The sequence below is a fragment of the Lactuca sativa genome, chromosome 4, assembly GCF_002870075.4.
Source record: "Lactuca sativa cultivar Salinas chromosome 4, Lsat_Salinas_v11, whole genome shotgun sequence".
Lineage (NCBI taxonomy): Eukaryota > Viridiplantae > Streptophyta > Magnoliopsida > Asterales > Asteraceae > Lactuca > Lactuca sativa.
Genome location: NC_056626.2, coordinates 80,101,014 through 80,120,203, shown reverse-complemented (window position 1 = coordinate 80,120,203; position 19,190 = coordinate 80,101,014). Strand labels below are relative to the sequence as shown.

Sequence of the window (19,190 nt, the reverse complement as noted above, 5' to 3'; positions counted from 1 at the left end):
TCAATGCTAATTAAATAATACTATTAATATATTAGAACTTATAATATATTAATAAACCATAAGCGTTATTTCTCTCATTTTAGTTTATCCAAATGCATGATGTCATGCAACCCAAATGGATCATGCCGGGTCGGGTCAAGTACATACCAAATATAGTTATGGACTTAGACACCTTATCCAACAACTTTCCCTTCCCATGTCTGATTGCCAGAATAGGGGCAGAAGTAGTAGTAGGAGTAGACACAACCGATTTGCCTTTCAAGTTGCTTTCTATAGTTCTTAGAAGGCCTTGAAGCTTGCTAAGAGTGACCTCCTCCTTGTTCATATGATAGGTCATACGAAACTGGTCATAACAAGAAGGTAAAGAGTGTAGAATAATATTTATGGCCAACTTTTCATCAAAATTGACATTTAATTTAAGCAAGCGGTCCATAAATCTCTGCATCTTTTGCAAGTGAGTCGTGATGGGTTCATCATCCTTCGTTTTGGTTGTGATCATGGAGGCAATGATCTCATACCTCTCCTGCCGAGAACTTTGATGGTATCTTTCCATCAAATCTTGATACATTTCAAAAGGATAGTAGCCTCATAGGACTTCTGCAGCTCAGTAGTCATGGTAGCAATCATTAGACACGACACCTTTGTCACATCCCTCTCATGAGTAGTATGTTCAACGATTTGTTCGGGAGTAGCAGTGGTGACATCAATCTGCTTAAGCTCTTTATCTAGGACATATTATTTTTCCTCATAGCGAATAGCCATTCGGATGTTTCAAATCCAGTAATTGAAGTTCGAGCCATCGAAAATAACCCTCCCACATAGGTTCATGAGGGAGAAAGAGCCTAAAGGGATTGGGATGGAAGCATTGTTTGGGATAGACATCTGAAAAGAACAAAGTTTAGGTTAGATGATAATCCTTAGTATTACACCCTAATGAAATATTAAGGCTACGACCTAACACAATATTCTACAATTGCGAAAAGGGATGTCGTAATCCAATTGTAAAATATTTGAAGGTAGGTAAATGACAATTTACCAATTTCCACCATGAAAAACGAAATAGATTATTAACTTTTAATTGGATTGAAATTTCTAGATCCTTTGAGATTCATTGAACTTTTCAATGGCATGTTTGAATCTCGATTGTGTCATTCAAGTTTGTGACTGGGATGCCGATGATCACAAACAAGGTGTGAATAACCATGCAAATTAGCTTGGTACACCCAATATTACAGATCACCTAATCAATGTACCGGTTAACCACACACGCTTCATTGATCTATGATTAACATCAAACTACTCTTTGCCACTCATTGTCAGTCTCAGATTAGTGTGTCGGTTAACCACACACGCTCCACTAACGACTTAACAAGGTACAAGGTGTAATTTCATGGATTTGCACCATTTTCACATTTTCCTAAAGTAACTAAGATTAGGAATTTAATAAAAGTTTAGTTACTTTATATTTATCATTATACTTTTAATGATCAAGAATTAACGTCCTATCCTACCCGTTCGGCTAACGAAACACCACCAATCAAGGAAGCGGTAGGTGAGAGTGGACACCCATTAAATCACCATTTTATAGGTAGTAACCTTATACCCCCTTATAGACCAACTTCTTGAATGAGGCCTACTAACGGTAAGACCGACTTGTCTTTTATATATATATATATATATATATATATATATATATATATATATATATATATATATATATATATATATATATATACTAGTTGTGACACCCAAGTATTACATGAGTTTATTTATAAGAAAAACTAAATACAAAACTCTAAACATTTGACAAGTTGAATTTATACGAAAAGTGAGAAAATATTGAATTATAAAAATTAAAGTATTTTTTTCTTTTAAATTTAAACAAATTATTTAGACAAATAAATAAAGAAAATTAATGAATCTTTAATTTAGTAATTTTAAATTAAAAAGAAAGTTCATTAATGAAATTGATATGTATTTATAATTGCATTTAAATACTATCTTGAATTTAATAAAATGAAAAAAAAAACCATAAAATGACATGTAGGATAAAAATTAATTTACAATAACCATAAAATTACATGTGGCAAAATAAATAAGAATGTGACATATGGCAAAAAGAGATATTTATTTATTATGGAGGATATATATATATATATATATATATATATATATATATATATATATATATATATATATATATATATATAATTAAACTTATAATATTATAAAGTATAAGGATTGAATTGTATGTTTAAAAACTCTAGGGTTTGGAATTAAAGTTTCATTAGTGTGACTTTACAAATTTTGAAACTTGAGGGCACGTTTTGAAACTTGTCAAAACTTTTGGTATTCATAACTTATGAGTTTAATGCAATTTTAAAGATGAGACCTTTCATTTTCCATAAGTTGAGGAGGTCATTAAAATTCATTTAGATCAATTTTCAACAACTAAAATTATCATATAATTCACGATTGATCTAGCTAAACTCATAAACAAGATAATACAAGTCAACAATTTGCAAGCAAATTTGTTTATCATATATATCAACAATTATCTTAAAACTTTGACAATTGTCTTGTAATTGGATGAGGAAGATCACTACCATATTAGAAAAACCATATTTTATTTTGCAAAACAGTTTGTGGCAATGATCCTAATCCAATTCTGGCCAAAAACCACGAATTTCTACAACAGAGCCTGCAACTCGTCGAGTGCATGAATTGATTCGTCGAGTTACTCTGTTACTGAGTGGACTCATCGAATAAGCCAGTGGACTCGGTGAGTTCATCAGTCAAAGGCCAAAAATTCGATTTTTTCAACTTTGAAAAATAACAAGCATCAAGTATAATTGAAAACTACCTGGCTCTGATACCACTGTTGGGTTTTGAGCACTATAACACTCCTATGGTGCACATGTAACCCTAAATGCTTTGGATCTATGTTTTCTCTAATTATACATGCATTTTCAATTTTTTCAAAGCATTCTCCCTAACTAGCATACAATTGAACAATACAGTTAGATGACTTACCTCTTAGAAGGACTTGTAGTTCTTGACCTTTGAAAGCTTGAGCACCCCAAGTGTGATGCCTCTAATGGTTCACAAACACCAATATGAAAGATGAGGCTTAAGAGAATAGGTTATTTAGCACAAAATCAACTTCACTCTCTTAGAAATGAATGGGTGCCGATTTTGGGACTAGGGGTATGCTTTTATAGTGTTGCTAAGCTAGGGTTACATTCATTCAAACCCTAATGCTGCATGACCTTTCACATTCTTATGCTCCATGGGTTTAACCTCCATGGATTATCTTATTGGTTTAGCTCATCTAAATAATCATGGATCATTGGCCCACATTATAAGAATCATTAATTTACATAATCAATCCCCATATATTTAATTAGTCTCTTTTGATCACAAAATTAATTTCAAATTAATTCTTGATCAATACTAATTAAATAATATGATTTCATATTAATATATTATACTTATAATATATTAATAAATCATAAATAACCTTATTCTCCAAAGTTCATCCTATCAAATTGCACTGGTGAAGGCAACCCAAAAGGACCATGCTACAATCGGGTCAAGTACATCCTAGTTATAGTTATGAGCTTAGACATTAAATCCAACAATTTCAAATCGAGGAACTCTTGGATTTTGATGGGGTTGGGCAGAATCCCTTCCTTGGATATTTAATACCCAAGGAATTGACCTTCCTCTATGTTGAAAATACACTTGGTTGCGTTTAACCTCATCTACACTTTAGCTAGCATTTTAAAAGTTTCTTCCGCATCATGGAGTGATGTTTCTTCGTTACGGCTCTTAATTACCATGTCATTAACATAGACCTAGATGTTCCTACCAATTTGAAAAGCGAATATCTTGTCCATTAGTCTCTGATATGTCGCACCCGCGTTTTTTAGTCCAAACAACCTTTTCTGGTAACAGAAAGTGCCCTTCTCGGTGTGAAAAGTTGTTTTCGCCTCGTCCTCTCGTTTCATCTGTACTTGATGATAACCTTTGTACACGTTAACGAAACATTTGAACTGAAACCCTTCGAGGGATTGGACTTTCAGAACTATCTCCAGAAGGGGATAATAATCCTTTGGACAAGCGTTATTAAGGTCTGAGTAGTCAATGCACATTCTCCATGACCCATTGGCTTGCTTTACCATAACGAGATTTTCTATGCATGTCGGGAACATTGCTTCCCTAAGTATGTCGTCACTCCCTAGATCGGCTACTTCTGCATTTATAGCCCTATTTCGGTCTTCCGCCTGGCCCTTCTTATTTTGTATGACAGGATTGCTTCCAGGCGTGATGTTGAGACTGTGCTCTATAACCTGTCGATCTACACCTGTCAAATCTATTGGCTTCCAAGAGAAAACAATGGAATATTGCTTCAGGAGCGCTACTAGTCATGCCTTGGTCTTGCCTGATTGGTGAGCACCGATTCGCACAAGCTGTTCTGGGTATTATGCATTTATCTGGCGTTGTTCAGTGGAACAATCCTCCTTCGACTTTTTTGGAGCTCGTACCAACTCGGGAGCAACTATAATCTGATGGTAGTGTTGCGCCCTAGTGTTTGTGGCAATAATTGTTGTTGATCCCTGGCGTGTGCTAAATTTAACTATGCGATGTATCGTTGATGGCACGAACTGTAGTAGGAAGATTGTTGATCGTCCGAGCAGAATATTGTGTTCTGCAGGAAGCTGAATCACAGAGAATTCGATTGTTCTTGTGATTATGTCCCTTTCCTCATGACTAACCAACGTTAAAGGCAGTCGGATAGTGCCCAATGGCCACAAAATGTGATCAGTGAACCCCACCAATGGTCCTCCAGTTAGGGGCCTTATCCCCTCCTTCCATGTTTCCGATAGTTGCCTGAAATAATGCTCATAAAGTATGTCAGAGCAACTACCATTGTCAATGTATATCCGATGGATTTTCGAATGACGAATCAATCCAGATATGAAGAGTAGATCTCGTGGATCCCAGTTCAACGGTCTGGGATCGCTACTCGAAAAAGTGATATTAAGTAGATTTCTTAAGAGTACCTCTATCTCATCCTCTGTTTGGTGAGTTGCGTTTCCCTTACGGGATTTAGAGATAGTGAGTACCTCGATGCCATCATATGGAGGTTCCTACAGAAAATCAGGATGTGTTATCGCCATTTGAGGCAACGAACCTTCTAACGACAGTTGTCGAAAACTGTTCTAGGGTATTGGCTCTGTTATTTCTGTCATAATTGGCAGGACCCGTACCATTAGCACTTGTATTGGGGCCTGTGTTATACACTCATGGTGGTGTTCGTCGTTTACTATCACTAATGTTCTGAACATATCTTCTTCTATCGTCCTGGATGCTGTTGGGTTTAGATCCCCCTTTTGCAGAGAACCAGCGTCATCTATTGGCTATATCACCCCAAGGATACGTCCGGATGGCGCCAAATGTTGTGACATGCTATTGGGAGTTGGTTACCTGTTGACGAGTTTCTCCTGGAGGTTTACCTGAGAACACGACACAGAAGAATCGTTAAAGGACGACCGGGGGTTCTCCCGGGACATCACTCTGACGATCAGGTTAGCTTTTTTTAGAGAGATTTAGGTAAAATTGTATAAGGAAGAAGATGATCCCCTTCCTTGGGCAGGAATGGATCCTTTTATACCTGTTGCTAACAGAATAAGGTGACTCTCCCATGTGGGAGTGAGACGTGGCACTTTCCTATTGGAAGAAGTATATCCACGCCGTCTAACAGCCAGGTGATGTCAGCTTTGGGCGTCATCAGGCCCTTTGTCATGACCTGATTGGTCATGAGAGAATGAGAGGATCACGAGGAATATTCTTCCTCGTGGGAGAAAGTGAGTTGTCATCCTGGCATTGGCCTGCCGGGCTAAGACTAACACCCGACCAAGGCCCTGGCGAGATAACATCCCGTCAGTGCTTTCCGTAAGATTTAACGTGCTCGCATACGATAACATTAACACTAAAGTTTTTGTAAGTTAAGCCACACTTATTTTATTTCAAGTGAGCTTATATGTATGTTTGTAGTCATTATTATGAACCTATAAATAATATTTATCAATTATTCCAAGTCATTATACTAATTTATCTACTTATAGGACTAATGTCTAGGGTGGACTTAGTGAGTTGTTTAAAGTGGGATTTACAAACAGTATATTTTGTATACCAAACAGACCCTACCTGAGGTATGATCCTACCGGGTTATTCCTTACTTTATAGATCTTGATATAGACATTGGGATTGTTAAGGAACCTAGCCTATCATTATTCTCAAGGGATATTAGACTAAGACTTAGTGATAAATAAACCTAGTCCACATCAAGGGAAAAGCTAAGTGCTAGGGCGACGCACAACCTAAATTTCGAGTCATCCACTTTTAACAAGTGAGTGCATAGTTACTTTCAGCTTCACATAGATATGAAGTATCTATTAATTGCTATATGTGCTTTCTATATGTGTTCTTGATATCTATGCTATGTGCAATAGTATGAGATGATTATCCTTATGTAAATTACTTTACCATATTTGAATTTGCATTGGGTAGTAAAGGGTTTTGGGAAAAATAAAATAATGGGTCAGGTAGTGAAGGGTTTTGGAAAAATAAAACAATGGTGAAAGGTCACACATTGTATTAATAGGACCAATTACGTAACAAAGTTTAGATGACGACCTCTGACTATTCTAAATAGTCTGGTGGAACACCAACAGGTGGTGTTAATGATCACGTTTTTCAAGGAAAAAGAAAGTTTTTCATTCGAGTAGTCTATCCCCCTTACGGTTGCCTTATTGAGACATATTGTTACGGATTCCCCGAAGTATTATTGTCTACTCACTGAGATCCTTAGAGTAGGTCTTTTGAGTTTAGCATTTTAGGATCAGAGAGTGAGAATAAAGGGAATGAGTAATTCGGTTAATTGTTTGTTGAGAAAAATAAATAATATTATTGTGTGTCGAAAACCGTATGTGATCACCAGAATCCGAAGCCTGATCCACTCAATTTCTTTGTATCACAGGTAATGATATGTAGGTTTAGGGATATTGATGTTGAATTTGCTGAGAGATTTATGGAATTTTAGGGCAATTAATGTAAGGCTTGTAATGACTATGTTTATGCTTATGTTTCTTGTATCAGTTATGATATCCCAAGTTTTTAATAAATCAATGAAACCATTTCTTCGGAAATACTTTTATGGGACAAATTCCGCAATATACTATGATTTAAAATATGCATAAATAAAAGATCTTTCAGACCATGAAAATTGGGGATGCCACATGTATCTTGTTTGAATAATAAAGATAACAATTTCATAAATAAGTTGGATTCAAATCATCTTTGAGTCTAAGGTGTTTTCATATAGAGCTATTGTGTAGAAGAACATTGATACTTACTTTATAACTCTTTCAAGAGATCTAATTCTTGAAATAAGAATAATGAATGCAATTGTTTTGTAAAAGTGATTAAGTACTAATCAATCATCTGATCATACATGGGAGACACATATTTAGTCAAACTAATTTTAATATACATTATTCAAACTAAATTTACAACTTCTGCATCTTGGCTCAAGTAGAGTGTCAACCTTCTTGTTTCCAGTTGCTTACTCTTCTTAAACATCTATAACACATTTACAATTATTAGTTTACACTTAATATCAGGTACTTGTGTGTTAAATGAAAAATATAAGTTATATCATGTAGATACTTGAGGTGCTTTTCCTTCCAGACTTCTTCATCTTAGTAAGATAAGATGAACGGTTCGTACCATACATACATCATTATGCTGTAGGAATATCTGCTTTACTTGACAAAACATCTTATGTGCTTCTAAATTTTCCAAGTCCTTCTAAAGGTTGGGGATCACATCAATGGCGTCATAATGTTGCTTCCACCAAGCATCATGATTAGATCTACTGGTTGGGAAAGGTTGTTCAGGAACGTGGCCCTTTAAAATGTATAATTTATGTTTGTTTTTAGAACAATTCTCAAGGCAAGATACCGGTCGCATAAATTATAACCATCAAATGTGATTATCTCTTGTAAATCATCAAGAGAAATGTGATATATACATGGGTGTAAGAGTGGGTTTTGTGAAGATATTCAAAATTTAAAATTTTCATTTAGTATTTTTAATATTTAAATCTTCAATAATTAATATTCATTATGTTTCTAAAACATTAATTATTAAATTCTTGGATCCAAGTTACAAAACCCGCAAATGGTGACTTTTTTCCCATTTATTTAATTCAAGAAGATAGTTAGCGATTATCAATTATATTATAATATATACTTCCTAGCAGTACGAGATTGATAACAACTATTGTTAATCGACATGTTTGATCTCAAGTATGCCTCATACCTCGTTTGCTTAAGTAATCTTTATCACAAATGATTTTTGATCAAGTCATCCAATTAGAGAAACTTGTATAATCGGTCAATAACTAGTTATAGGAATCATGAATACACTTCGACCATCAAAAGATAATACAAGTGGTTATTTGACCTTTATCCTACAAGCCTCATTACAAACGATGTGCGAATGTTATTATGGTAAAATGGCATAGACTTGTGTTTCGAAGAAAAAATTGGTCTTTATATGTTTTAATGATCTAGTTTTTAAAATATGTAATATCATTGTTATTTCATGCATCTAATAACCCATAGTTCCCTTTTATTAAAATCATATTTTATTGCTAGGCTATTTATAAAATCAAATTTTATATTTCGATGCGTTTAAATTTTAAAATTAATATCTTACATTAAAGTTTGACATTTCAGAGCTATAGAAATATTTATTACCTTTTAAAAAAGTTTCTTTTTACTATTTAAGGTTTGGAGTTTGAATAAGTTTCTAAAATTTGAATTTTAAAATTATAAATTTCAATTCTCAAAATTTGTCGTTATATAGTTTTAAATGATAAAACTCATTTTATTTTTAAAACGAATTTATTATGTTAAAAGAAATTTTTTATTTAAACCAAATTTCATGTGATAATTTTTTTTTTGTTCAAAATATTATCTAGCATTTAAAATTCTATTTATCAGACATGCATAATATCAACATAAAAATAAGCATCACGAACATAATATATCTGCATAAACCAAGCTATAAACTTGTGACATTTTGGTGAGTGATCACACATATGCAATGTCCATTCTTAAGGGATATAAGAGAGCAAATCATTTATGATGTTCTTCATGTTCCCACTTTCTTAAACAACATCTTTCTAGTAAGTTCTTGATAACTTCATGAGGCGAACTTATAAACTTCACCAAAAACCATTTGCATGAATATTTGATATCCAGAATGGTCGTCATCTTCAATCTTGTTACAAGTGTCGTAAAAAATCCCGACTAGGTCCCGATTAATCTCTGATTTATCCCTAGGAGCTACCCGACCAACTAGAAGACGCCCAACAATTAATCAATGCCTACACAATGAGTGAAGCAGTAACAAACAATATAAGTTTAACACTTTGAAGAATTTCTATCTCAATAGAAACTATTTAAGAAATTATTATTAGTGCATTAATCATTCTAACCTATTTTCATATGATATTAGTTATATTTACAAACTTTATTATCATATTAGTCATATTTAATTTTTTAAAATTCAAAGAATTAGCAATTTATGGTCCCCAATTAATTTCCACCTAATCGATTAATCTATTAACCTCAGTCCACCGACTAGCTAACATCGAACGTTTTTGCAACATTGTTTGTTACATTTTTATAAATCTAAAATATTCTAAAACGAATCTATTACTTACAAAAACAAACAAGATGAAAACTATTTATTTAATTATCATATACCCTATGAATTAATAAGTATTACAACCATTATAAAAAATCAACACAAACATTGTCACATTTAGTTCACGGCTAGTTTATGCACTTTGTATACATATTTACATATAGAACAAGGCCTTGTTTTCTTAAGATAACTTTTATGAACAAAAATTCATGTTAAAATTTTGGTCACATAAAATAACAATTATAAACATTTTACAATTGTCGTAGAGTTGTCATAGAAAATATGAATGATATTTTCTTACAAAATGAAAATTATCAATGTTTTCCAAAAAATAAATATCGTCCAAATAATCTAATCATGCACGCAAAAATAGATTTAATACCAATTGTTGGGTTTATTCAAAAATTAGTTTATAAAAACACTAAAAACAGAAAAGAAAGCTTTAAATGTTTAATAAACATAAAACTTTTTAATCCTACCAATCATTTTAAATGAACATGAAAAATTAAAACAACCATAGAAAAAAAAAACTACAACCTTTGGAACATTTGATTCCTCTTGGGAAGTCACAAATTGTAAAAGATGACAATAATACAATGTACAGCTCCTCTAAAGCTTGACACCAACAATTATCAACTTCAACAGATGCTATTCTTTAACTTTTATGCTTTATGTCAAAACCCAAGTCATGAATTAAAGAGAGTGTGGAAATATTTTGTTCTCTAAATCTTAGGAAGTAAGAGAGATAAGAGAATGAGAAGAAGCAATGGCTATGTCCCGGGGCAAATGAGAGTTAAATGCAATGTTTTAAAAACCGGTTTGAACCGGCCGGTTGAACCGGTTGGACCGGGAACCAGGAGAGGAACGGTTCAACTATCACCGGTTTTATATTGATTTCTGAACCGGATTGAACCGGCCGGTTTTAGAAAAAAACCGGTTGAACCGGTAAAAATAAACCGGTTGAACCGGTTAAACCGAATAAAAACACATGAAAAAGAACCATTTACATAATAAAGTTTGGTGATTTTTTTCAAATCTATTTAGTTTACTTTAAATAAAAACATATGGTAAATGTTATAAATTATTTTGATGTGTTTGTATTCATCAAAAACTATATTTCGTTTTGGTATTATACTTTATTTTCTGTTTGACGTATATGGATTGATGTAAAACACTAAAACTTATGGTTATGTGTTATTTTAATATATTTGGATTCATCTACGATTTATTTTTATGTGTATTTTTAATGTTTGAACTTGTAAACATCAAATTCATAATTTATATATGTATGTATGTGTAGGAAAATAGGAAAAAACGTGAAAAATATAGAAACCGGTTCAACCGGCGGTCGAACCGGTTAAACGGGTTGAACCGGGAATCGATCACCATACCGGTTCAACTAAAAAACCGGTTTTTAAAACATTGGTTAAATGAAAGTTGTAAAGCCTTTTCCTATTACCCAGTAGGTCTTAACCATTTAAGTCATGTTATACCTCTTTATTTTTAATGTCATATTTCTAAAGCATATCCCCAAAATTAAAATTAGCAAAAGACCGTCCCACTTTTCTCGTAGCACATCCACGATTCTAAGAGTAAAAAAAATATTATTTTACAAAATTCTTCTCATTCATTATGACTTATAAAATTTTATCCATTTAGCTAAAAGACATAAATTCTTTCTATTCCAAAATGATGTACATGATTTAATAAACCATATATTATGATATATTTGATACTTGACATTGAAAATTATCATTTTCATAAAATTAAATAATTTTCATTTAATTATAAGAGTTATCAATATTTATCAAGAAACAAATTTTTATAATAAAATTATTTGCATCAAGCTGTTAGTGTGACCCTTTAAGATTATATATTATTAGTAATATGATTTTAATAATGATCTTTGAGCATATAGATCTTTCAAATGAATGCTTGGAGCTAGAAATTAGAATCGAATGGTATTTTTGGTCTCTTTTACTGGGATCTCTACTCTAGCTAGCTAGGATTCTGTGACATGGAATTGGAATCGCCTTGTACCCGAAAAAGTAAATTTTCTTGCTTGGCACATATTACTTGGTAGACATTCAAACTATAATATTTTTTCTAGAATTGGTATTCATGTTGTTTCGGTCATTGCCCCGTTGTCCAACCAATAATAAACCTCGATTTCTCTCTTTTGTTGAATGTCTGGTGACATGCAAGGTGTAGCCTAGAAGTTGTTTATAGTGGGTTGATTTTCCAAAGATGGTTGCATCCATTAAGCATCTTTTCAAATTCGTCAAATTTGACACTTCGAGATTTAGGATATCTCTGTAAAAGAGACGGTGGTGTTATCCTTCATTCGGATAATATGGAAAGCCATATACTTTTGAGTTTAAAATGGGTGAAAAATCCTTAGGTTGCGTTATTGGTGCTTTGTACGAGCTTGGAATGTAATGCTTGTTTGGATGTCTAGCTTCTCACTAGCTGTTTTTTCTTAATTAATTTAGTTCGTTATAGCTACTGCTTCTCACCATTAGCTATCTTTATCAATCATCTTAGGTGGATCCACATAAATGCCCGGATAACCCGGGATACCCCTCAAATTTCGTCTAAAAGCTTAAATTTTTTCGTAAAATTATTTTTATATTGGGTGTTACCCGGTAAAAAATATGGGCTACCCCATATTATAACCTAAAATACATAAAGTCCAAAAATAATAGCCAACTCTTTTAAAATAACCCATATTGTTTAAGCTCAATCTTTTAATGAAATACCACTACAAGAAATCAAAGCATTAGCGGCGACGCATAGCAATAGCGGCGACATGTAAATGACGCGTTACATGTCGCCGTTAATGCTATGCGTCGCCGCTAATGCTTTGATTTAGCGATCCGCGTCATTTTCACCCCATCCGTCCGATTTTCTTTTGATCTAACGGCTGTTAAGGAAAGCGGAAACGCGCGTTACCTTTTCCTTCCACTTGTCGCCGCTAATGCCCTACTGTCGCCGCTATTGCCCTTGTGTCGCCGCTAATACTAAACGCAGATTACCCCTTCACAGGTTACCTTTCTGCCATTTTCTTCCTTACCTTCCACCTTCTCTCGTTTTCCTCTCTTTCTTTCTTCAATATCACGATTTTTTGACAACTTTGTGGAGTAGGAATTGCTTCTTGGACCGGTGCTTGCCCCTCTTTCCCTCAAGACAGCCATAAACCGGAGATATTTTTGCAAATTCCGAAATTGCCCCTCCTTCCCCCAAGGTCGAATTTCTCATCTTTTTTTATGATTTTTCTGTTTTTGTGTTAATTAAGATGATAAAATGTGAGCATTTTTCAGTTTTATTGAGTGATTATGTTTGTATTTTGAAATATGAAGTGGTTATGCATTTTATTGGATTATTTTGTTTGATTGTATGTATTTTGTTGGTTTGTGTGTTTTTTTTTTTTTCAGATTTGTGGGAATTTATTTATGCATTTTGTGTATATTTTGATATTTATGTTTAGATTACATTGATGTATAAAAAAAATGACATGAATATATACATTTGTTGGATTGAAATTTATGTTTATACCATAATGCCTTAAAATGAAATTTAGATGTATATATTTGTATGAAATTGGATGAATTTGGAATATGCAAATTAGATGTATACATTTGACTTAAGTGTATGAAATTGGAATATGCAAATTGAATTAAATTGGAATATGCAAATTGTATGAAATTGGATATATACATTTGGCTTAATTGTATGAAATTGGATGAAATTGAAATATGCAAATTGGATGTATACATTTGGTTTAATTAGGTTATTAATAGCAACGTACTTCTAGTAATATTAATTTAATTATAGAATAAATTTAAATTAATTTAAAAAAACATTAAAAAATAATAAATTAGTTGTAAAATCAAGTTAATGTTAAAATTAAAATAAAATAAAGTTAGTTTAATAAATTAAAATTAAAATAAAGTTAGTTTAATAAATTAAACTAATAAGAAAAAAGAAAATATTAAATTAATTATAAAATCTAATTAATTTACCTTTAGAATCAAATTAAGTTACCTTTATAAAATCAAATTATATTAATTATAAAACTAACTTAATAGCAACATACTTTTAGTGACTTAAAATAAAGTTAATGTTAAAATTAAAATAAAATAAAGTTAGTTTAATAAATTAAAATGAAAATAAAGTTAGTTTAATGTGGTATGGATTAATAGTTTGGATTGATTGTATAATATGTATTAATATTTCTATCAAAACATATCAGATTTCTCAAATACTATATGGATTAATAATTGGATTGATTATAAATTTAATGTTAAATAAATTAAAAAAAAAAAGTCCAAAGAGTATTAGCGGCGACAGCTTTTGTGGCGACATTATGTTATTAGCGGCGACACCCTATTAGCAGCGACCAGTAGTATTAGCGGCGACAGTGAGTATTAGCGGCGACATTGAGTATTAGCGGCGACATTCAGCGTATTAGCGACGAAACAATACCGGCGACGCATTTGCAGCGACATGTCGCCGCTAAAGGTATTAGCGGCGACAAGCCCACCCTTTAGCGGCGGCCGCTGTTGCCCAATCTTCTTGTAGTGTACAAATAAGAGATAGCCCAATAAAGTCCAAATTTTTTACAAATTTGATAAAAAAAAGTGTGAAATAGGAACAGATCGACAAGACCATGATGTTGTTGCATGTTCGTTGAATCGTTGTTCTCTGCTAACTGTCGCTTGCTTTTCGTTGTTTACTGTTCCGGCGACCGATGACATATGTCTGCCGTTGAGTTGAAGGCTCACATTGCACAATGAAGCAAGTAAGTTAACTCAATCATATTCTTAATATTTATTGTTAATGTTAGGTTATTTTAAATTTTTATTATTTGGCATTGGGTTGAAACTTGAAAAATTAGAAATTAGCTATTATGTTTGTTTGATTAGCAACTTAGGGTTAATAGCCAAGTTATTATTTGTTGTTGAAACTTATAATCAAGTTTACAGTTGAAATATTTTGATTGTTCTAACAATTTTTTTATTGTATATTACAGTTGAAATATTTTGATTGTTCTAACAATTTTTTTATTGTATATTACATGGAATTTTTTTATGTTATTTCTTTACTTGTGACCTTGGTTCTGCTAGAATCAAACATACGTATAGTTATGATTTGCATCTTATTTTTACTTAATTAAGATTGAATTTTGCATTTTTTGTTTCAATATAAATTATTGTTTTGAATGGGTATCAAATAAATACTAAGATGAAAAAGCTATCTTTAAATAAATTAAAAGTATTCGTTGAACATGTAATTATATAGGACATAACAAAACATGTGTCATAAAATACAAATTAAAAAATATTAAAAAAAAAAAAGACCCGAAATCCTTAGACATTGAAAAACTACACCCTAGCGACAGAAAGAACATTAATCTCCATGGAGAACTTACTATACAAAGATGCTACATTTATTTAGAGCATTTCGATAGGGAATTAGTGAGGATTGCGCTATAATACTAGAAGCGCTACAGTTAACACACACATGACTTAATTTTAACCAAATCAAAATAGAACAAGTCTACAAACTGCAGATATCAAGGTTACTCGGTAGGGGAAGCTCGAGCAAATAGACCAAAAGCTGGATTAATAACAGTAAACCCTCCGTCAAGTACTAGATTATGCCCGCTCATATACTTGGCCTCATCGCTCGCTAGAAAAAGAGCAGCTTCTGCAACATCTTCTATACTCAGCGAGATCCCTTTGAGGTTCGAATAAACTTTTGAGTATTTATCAGGGTAATCTTTTACATAATTTATGGCAATAGGTGAAGGGATAAAATGAGGTGATAAGCAATTAACACGAATCCCATATTGGCCAAGCTCGGCAGCTGTATTCTTAGTGAGACCCACAAGCGCATGTTTTGAAGTCGAATAAGCATGAGATACGATTCCTCCAACGCTCCCAGACACACTTCCCAAATTAATAATGCTGCCTCTCCGAGCTGAAATCATGGCTCGAGCTGCGTGCTTTGTTCCTAGGAACACGCCAGTAACGTTGACTTTCATAACCCTTTCAAAATCTAACATATCATTATCGAGAATACTGAGCTTTCCATCATCTACAATGGCTGCATTGTTGACCATTATGTCCAACCTACCATATTTGGCAAGTGTGATGTTGATGACATTTTCAACATCAGATTCAACAGTCACATCACAATGGACAAACAAAGCGTTTTCAAGACCAATATCTTTACAAACTTCTTGACCTAAGTCGTCTTGGATATCAGCAATCACGACTTTGGCTCCATGTTTTATGAATAGTCTTGCCGTTGCCTCACCGATTCCTTGAGCTCCACCAGTGACAACTGCTACTTTCATTGACAACCTAAAGAAAAATTAAACAGCGTTACAAGAATGAAGTTCATGGATTACTCAGAATCTTAATTTAATTTCTTTAAATTGTGAAAAGAATGAGTACAACATAGTCTTGATGATCCTACATCGAAATTCTATCTCATGAAAAGCATAGTTTTTATCATCCTTGCGTCGACCATTATATCTTGAGAACCATCTAAACAACTGTTAGATCTAAGTTTATATGAGTGTTGATAATAAAATCCTTCTCATAGTGAATTGCTTACCATGAAAGTTGAATGATTCTACTCGTATTCTTATTTTACTTTTAAACTTAAAAAAGATTTAGAAAACCGATCGAACTTTATTCTACATTACTTTTATTGTGAAATGTAAAGATCTTTATATAAGAACGAAGTTCTATCTTTTATAAATTTTATAAATTTTGGGTTAATTTGTTAATTTTTTAATTAAGATTAATTGCTTAATTTGCGAAGAATCTCACAAATAAGTTTGTAATTTGTGATGAATATACATTTTGATGGTGGTCTTATCAGAATTCGAAAAAAAACTAGAAATAATCACCTGTGACTTGCGAGCATTATTTAAACATTCCTTGAATAAAATCGATCAAAATCATATGAGCTTAAAATTTTGGAACTGTTTTAAATTGAAATTTCGACAAACAAGATTTTATATTTACTTAAGAACAGTTTTTAATATAAAAACTTGCCGTAGAGGGACTGTATGTTAGTATGTATCATCTTTCCAAATATTCTTGAATGTCATACAACATCTAACTAATTTTTGCAGAAATATCAATTACTAACTGTTTAGGGGGTACTAAATTTTGCACGCATTACTCATATTTATTTATGTATGTCTATTTATTATTTATATGAATGTGTATGTATTATGTATAACAACCAAAGTAGTAGTAACTAATAATAATAATATTAATAATAATAATTATTATTATTATTATAATAATGATGTATTATATATATATATATATATATATATATATATATATATATATATATATATATATATATATATATATATATATATATATATATATATATATATATATATATATATATATATATATATATCATGTTTTTGTTATAAAAAAAAAATAAGATTACCTGGAGACAAATTCTGAAACATTTGCCATGGTTTTTGATGGCCGGATAAGCAAAAAGTTCTTGCTAATTGCTATAGATTTGATCGGAAAGAAATGAGCGGTGGATGAATATGCCGAGCAGATGCCTTTAAATATAAAATTTTCCCTTTGTTAGTTTATTCTTTAACACTATTTAATTGGCCTACCGGCCCTTGCATGAAGTTTCTTTCAAAAAGAAAAAAAATACATGTACGTACTATTAATATAATATATTCTAACTAATGTATTTTTTTATTAAAAACGATATGTTTTAAAATTCTCTATTGGCATGTTGAAAAACATGGCAAAATTTTATTTTTTGGAAAATATATCGCAGGACACAAAATAAAGAATATGGGGAATGAAATCTATTTTCTTTTTAGTTGTATATTTGTCGAAGGAAATTTGAAAAGTAATTATATAATATGATCAAAATACATTATTATTGATTTTTGTTTATTTATTACTATTTTTACTAAAAAAACATTTCATATACTTCAAATTTTTACTTACTGCTTACGAGCTCAAACTTTGTGTTTTTTTCATGAATTTGCCATAATATTAAAAGTGTATATATATATATATATATATATATATATATATATATATATATATATATATATATATATATATATATATATATATATATATATATATATATATATATATATATATATATATATATATATATATATACTAGCTGTCTATCCACGCAAAGCGGCGGGCGGCGAATAGTTTGATCTCTTTAGAGTTAAAACCATTTTGCGTTCACTTCGAGAAATGAATATTAAACGATATCTATTTTTCAAGAGCATTACCATACCATATTAAGGGGGTGTTTGGCTAAACTTTTTAAAACAACTTATTAGGTTCCACACCACTATAAGTTAAAAAAGTGTTTGGATTAAAATAACTTATTCCGGTGGGGAATCTCTAATACATCATTTTTTCATAAGTTACCCTACACTTACTTATTAACTTATAAGCTAATAAACTAATAAGCAATAAGCTTTTTTTGCCAAACACCCCTAAATAGTTATTACTTCTATTTATACATACCCAAACCACTTGTACTGTTTATCGTCATCTCTTTTTTCGTTTTCCTTAATTCATTTATTAATTTAATGTCCTACTAAGTAAAATGCTAAAATATATACATAATAGTTTATAAAAATAAACCTTTAGAATATCAGGTGTCGTGATTCAAAAGTCGATAAATAGGCCTTTGAGAAGGCCAAAATACCCTGGTGTCAACTTGTTCATTGTGATTTTAAACCAAGTTTGGTCACAAATTAAAACATTTTCAATGATGGTATGTAATTTAAGGATTCATATTGATTTAGGTTGTCGAAACCTTAAAATATTAAACAAAATCTATATAGAACCTTATAATAAGGACAATAATCACCATAATTCAGAAAGTCCATATGATGAAACTTGATATTATAAGGACCAATGATGAAAAAAGTTTCATTTTTAGACTAAACAAGATGACAAATATACAAACTACCTTAATCATGTCAAATCTTGTGTTTAACCGTTCTTTATTGCAAAAGTAAGATGTCAAAATATACAAACTAATGATAATACAATGCTCTAACTGGCCCTCGTGGTTGAGTTTTTTGAACCTGCAAAGCCAACACATTAAAGAAACATAGTAAAAACCTTTTTAGGAACAAACCTGATATAAGAAAGCCTTCACCCAATATATTTATAAGATAAAAATACAAAAAGTTAAAAATGATGAAATTAATTACAAGGATTAAAATAAAAACCTGTTAAGATAAGGTCTTTGCCCTATCCAGTCTCAAAATCATTTTCTTGATCCATTTTTTATGCATATTGATATCATTATTGATAAAGCCTCTATTACAAAATGGTTTGTCCGAACCTAAAGAATATGTA

General features: G+C 31.6%; 1 protein-coding gene across 1 annotated transcript; it reads right to left on the bottom strand.

Moving 5' to 3' along the window:
- Positions 1 to 15,187: 15,187 nt before the first annotated feature.
- On the bottom strand, positions 15,188 to 17,422 carry LOC111884729 (secoisolariciresinol dehydrogenase). Its single transcript, XM_023881040.3, has 2 exons — positions 17,269 to 17,422; positions 15,188 to 16,151 (listed from the first exon to the last, which is right to left on the bottom strand). The coding sequence occupies exons 1-2, from the start codon at positions 17,295 to 17,297 to the stop codon at positions 15,365 to 15,367; spliced, it is 816 nt and encodes a 271-aa protein (XP_023736808.1). The 5' UTR covers positions 17,298 to 17,422; the 3' UTR covers positions 15,188 to 15,364.
- Positions 17,423 to 19,190: the final 1,768 nt, after the last annotated feature.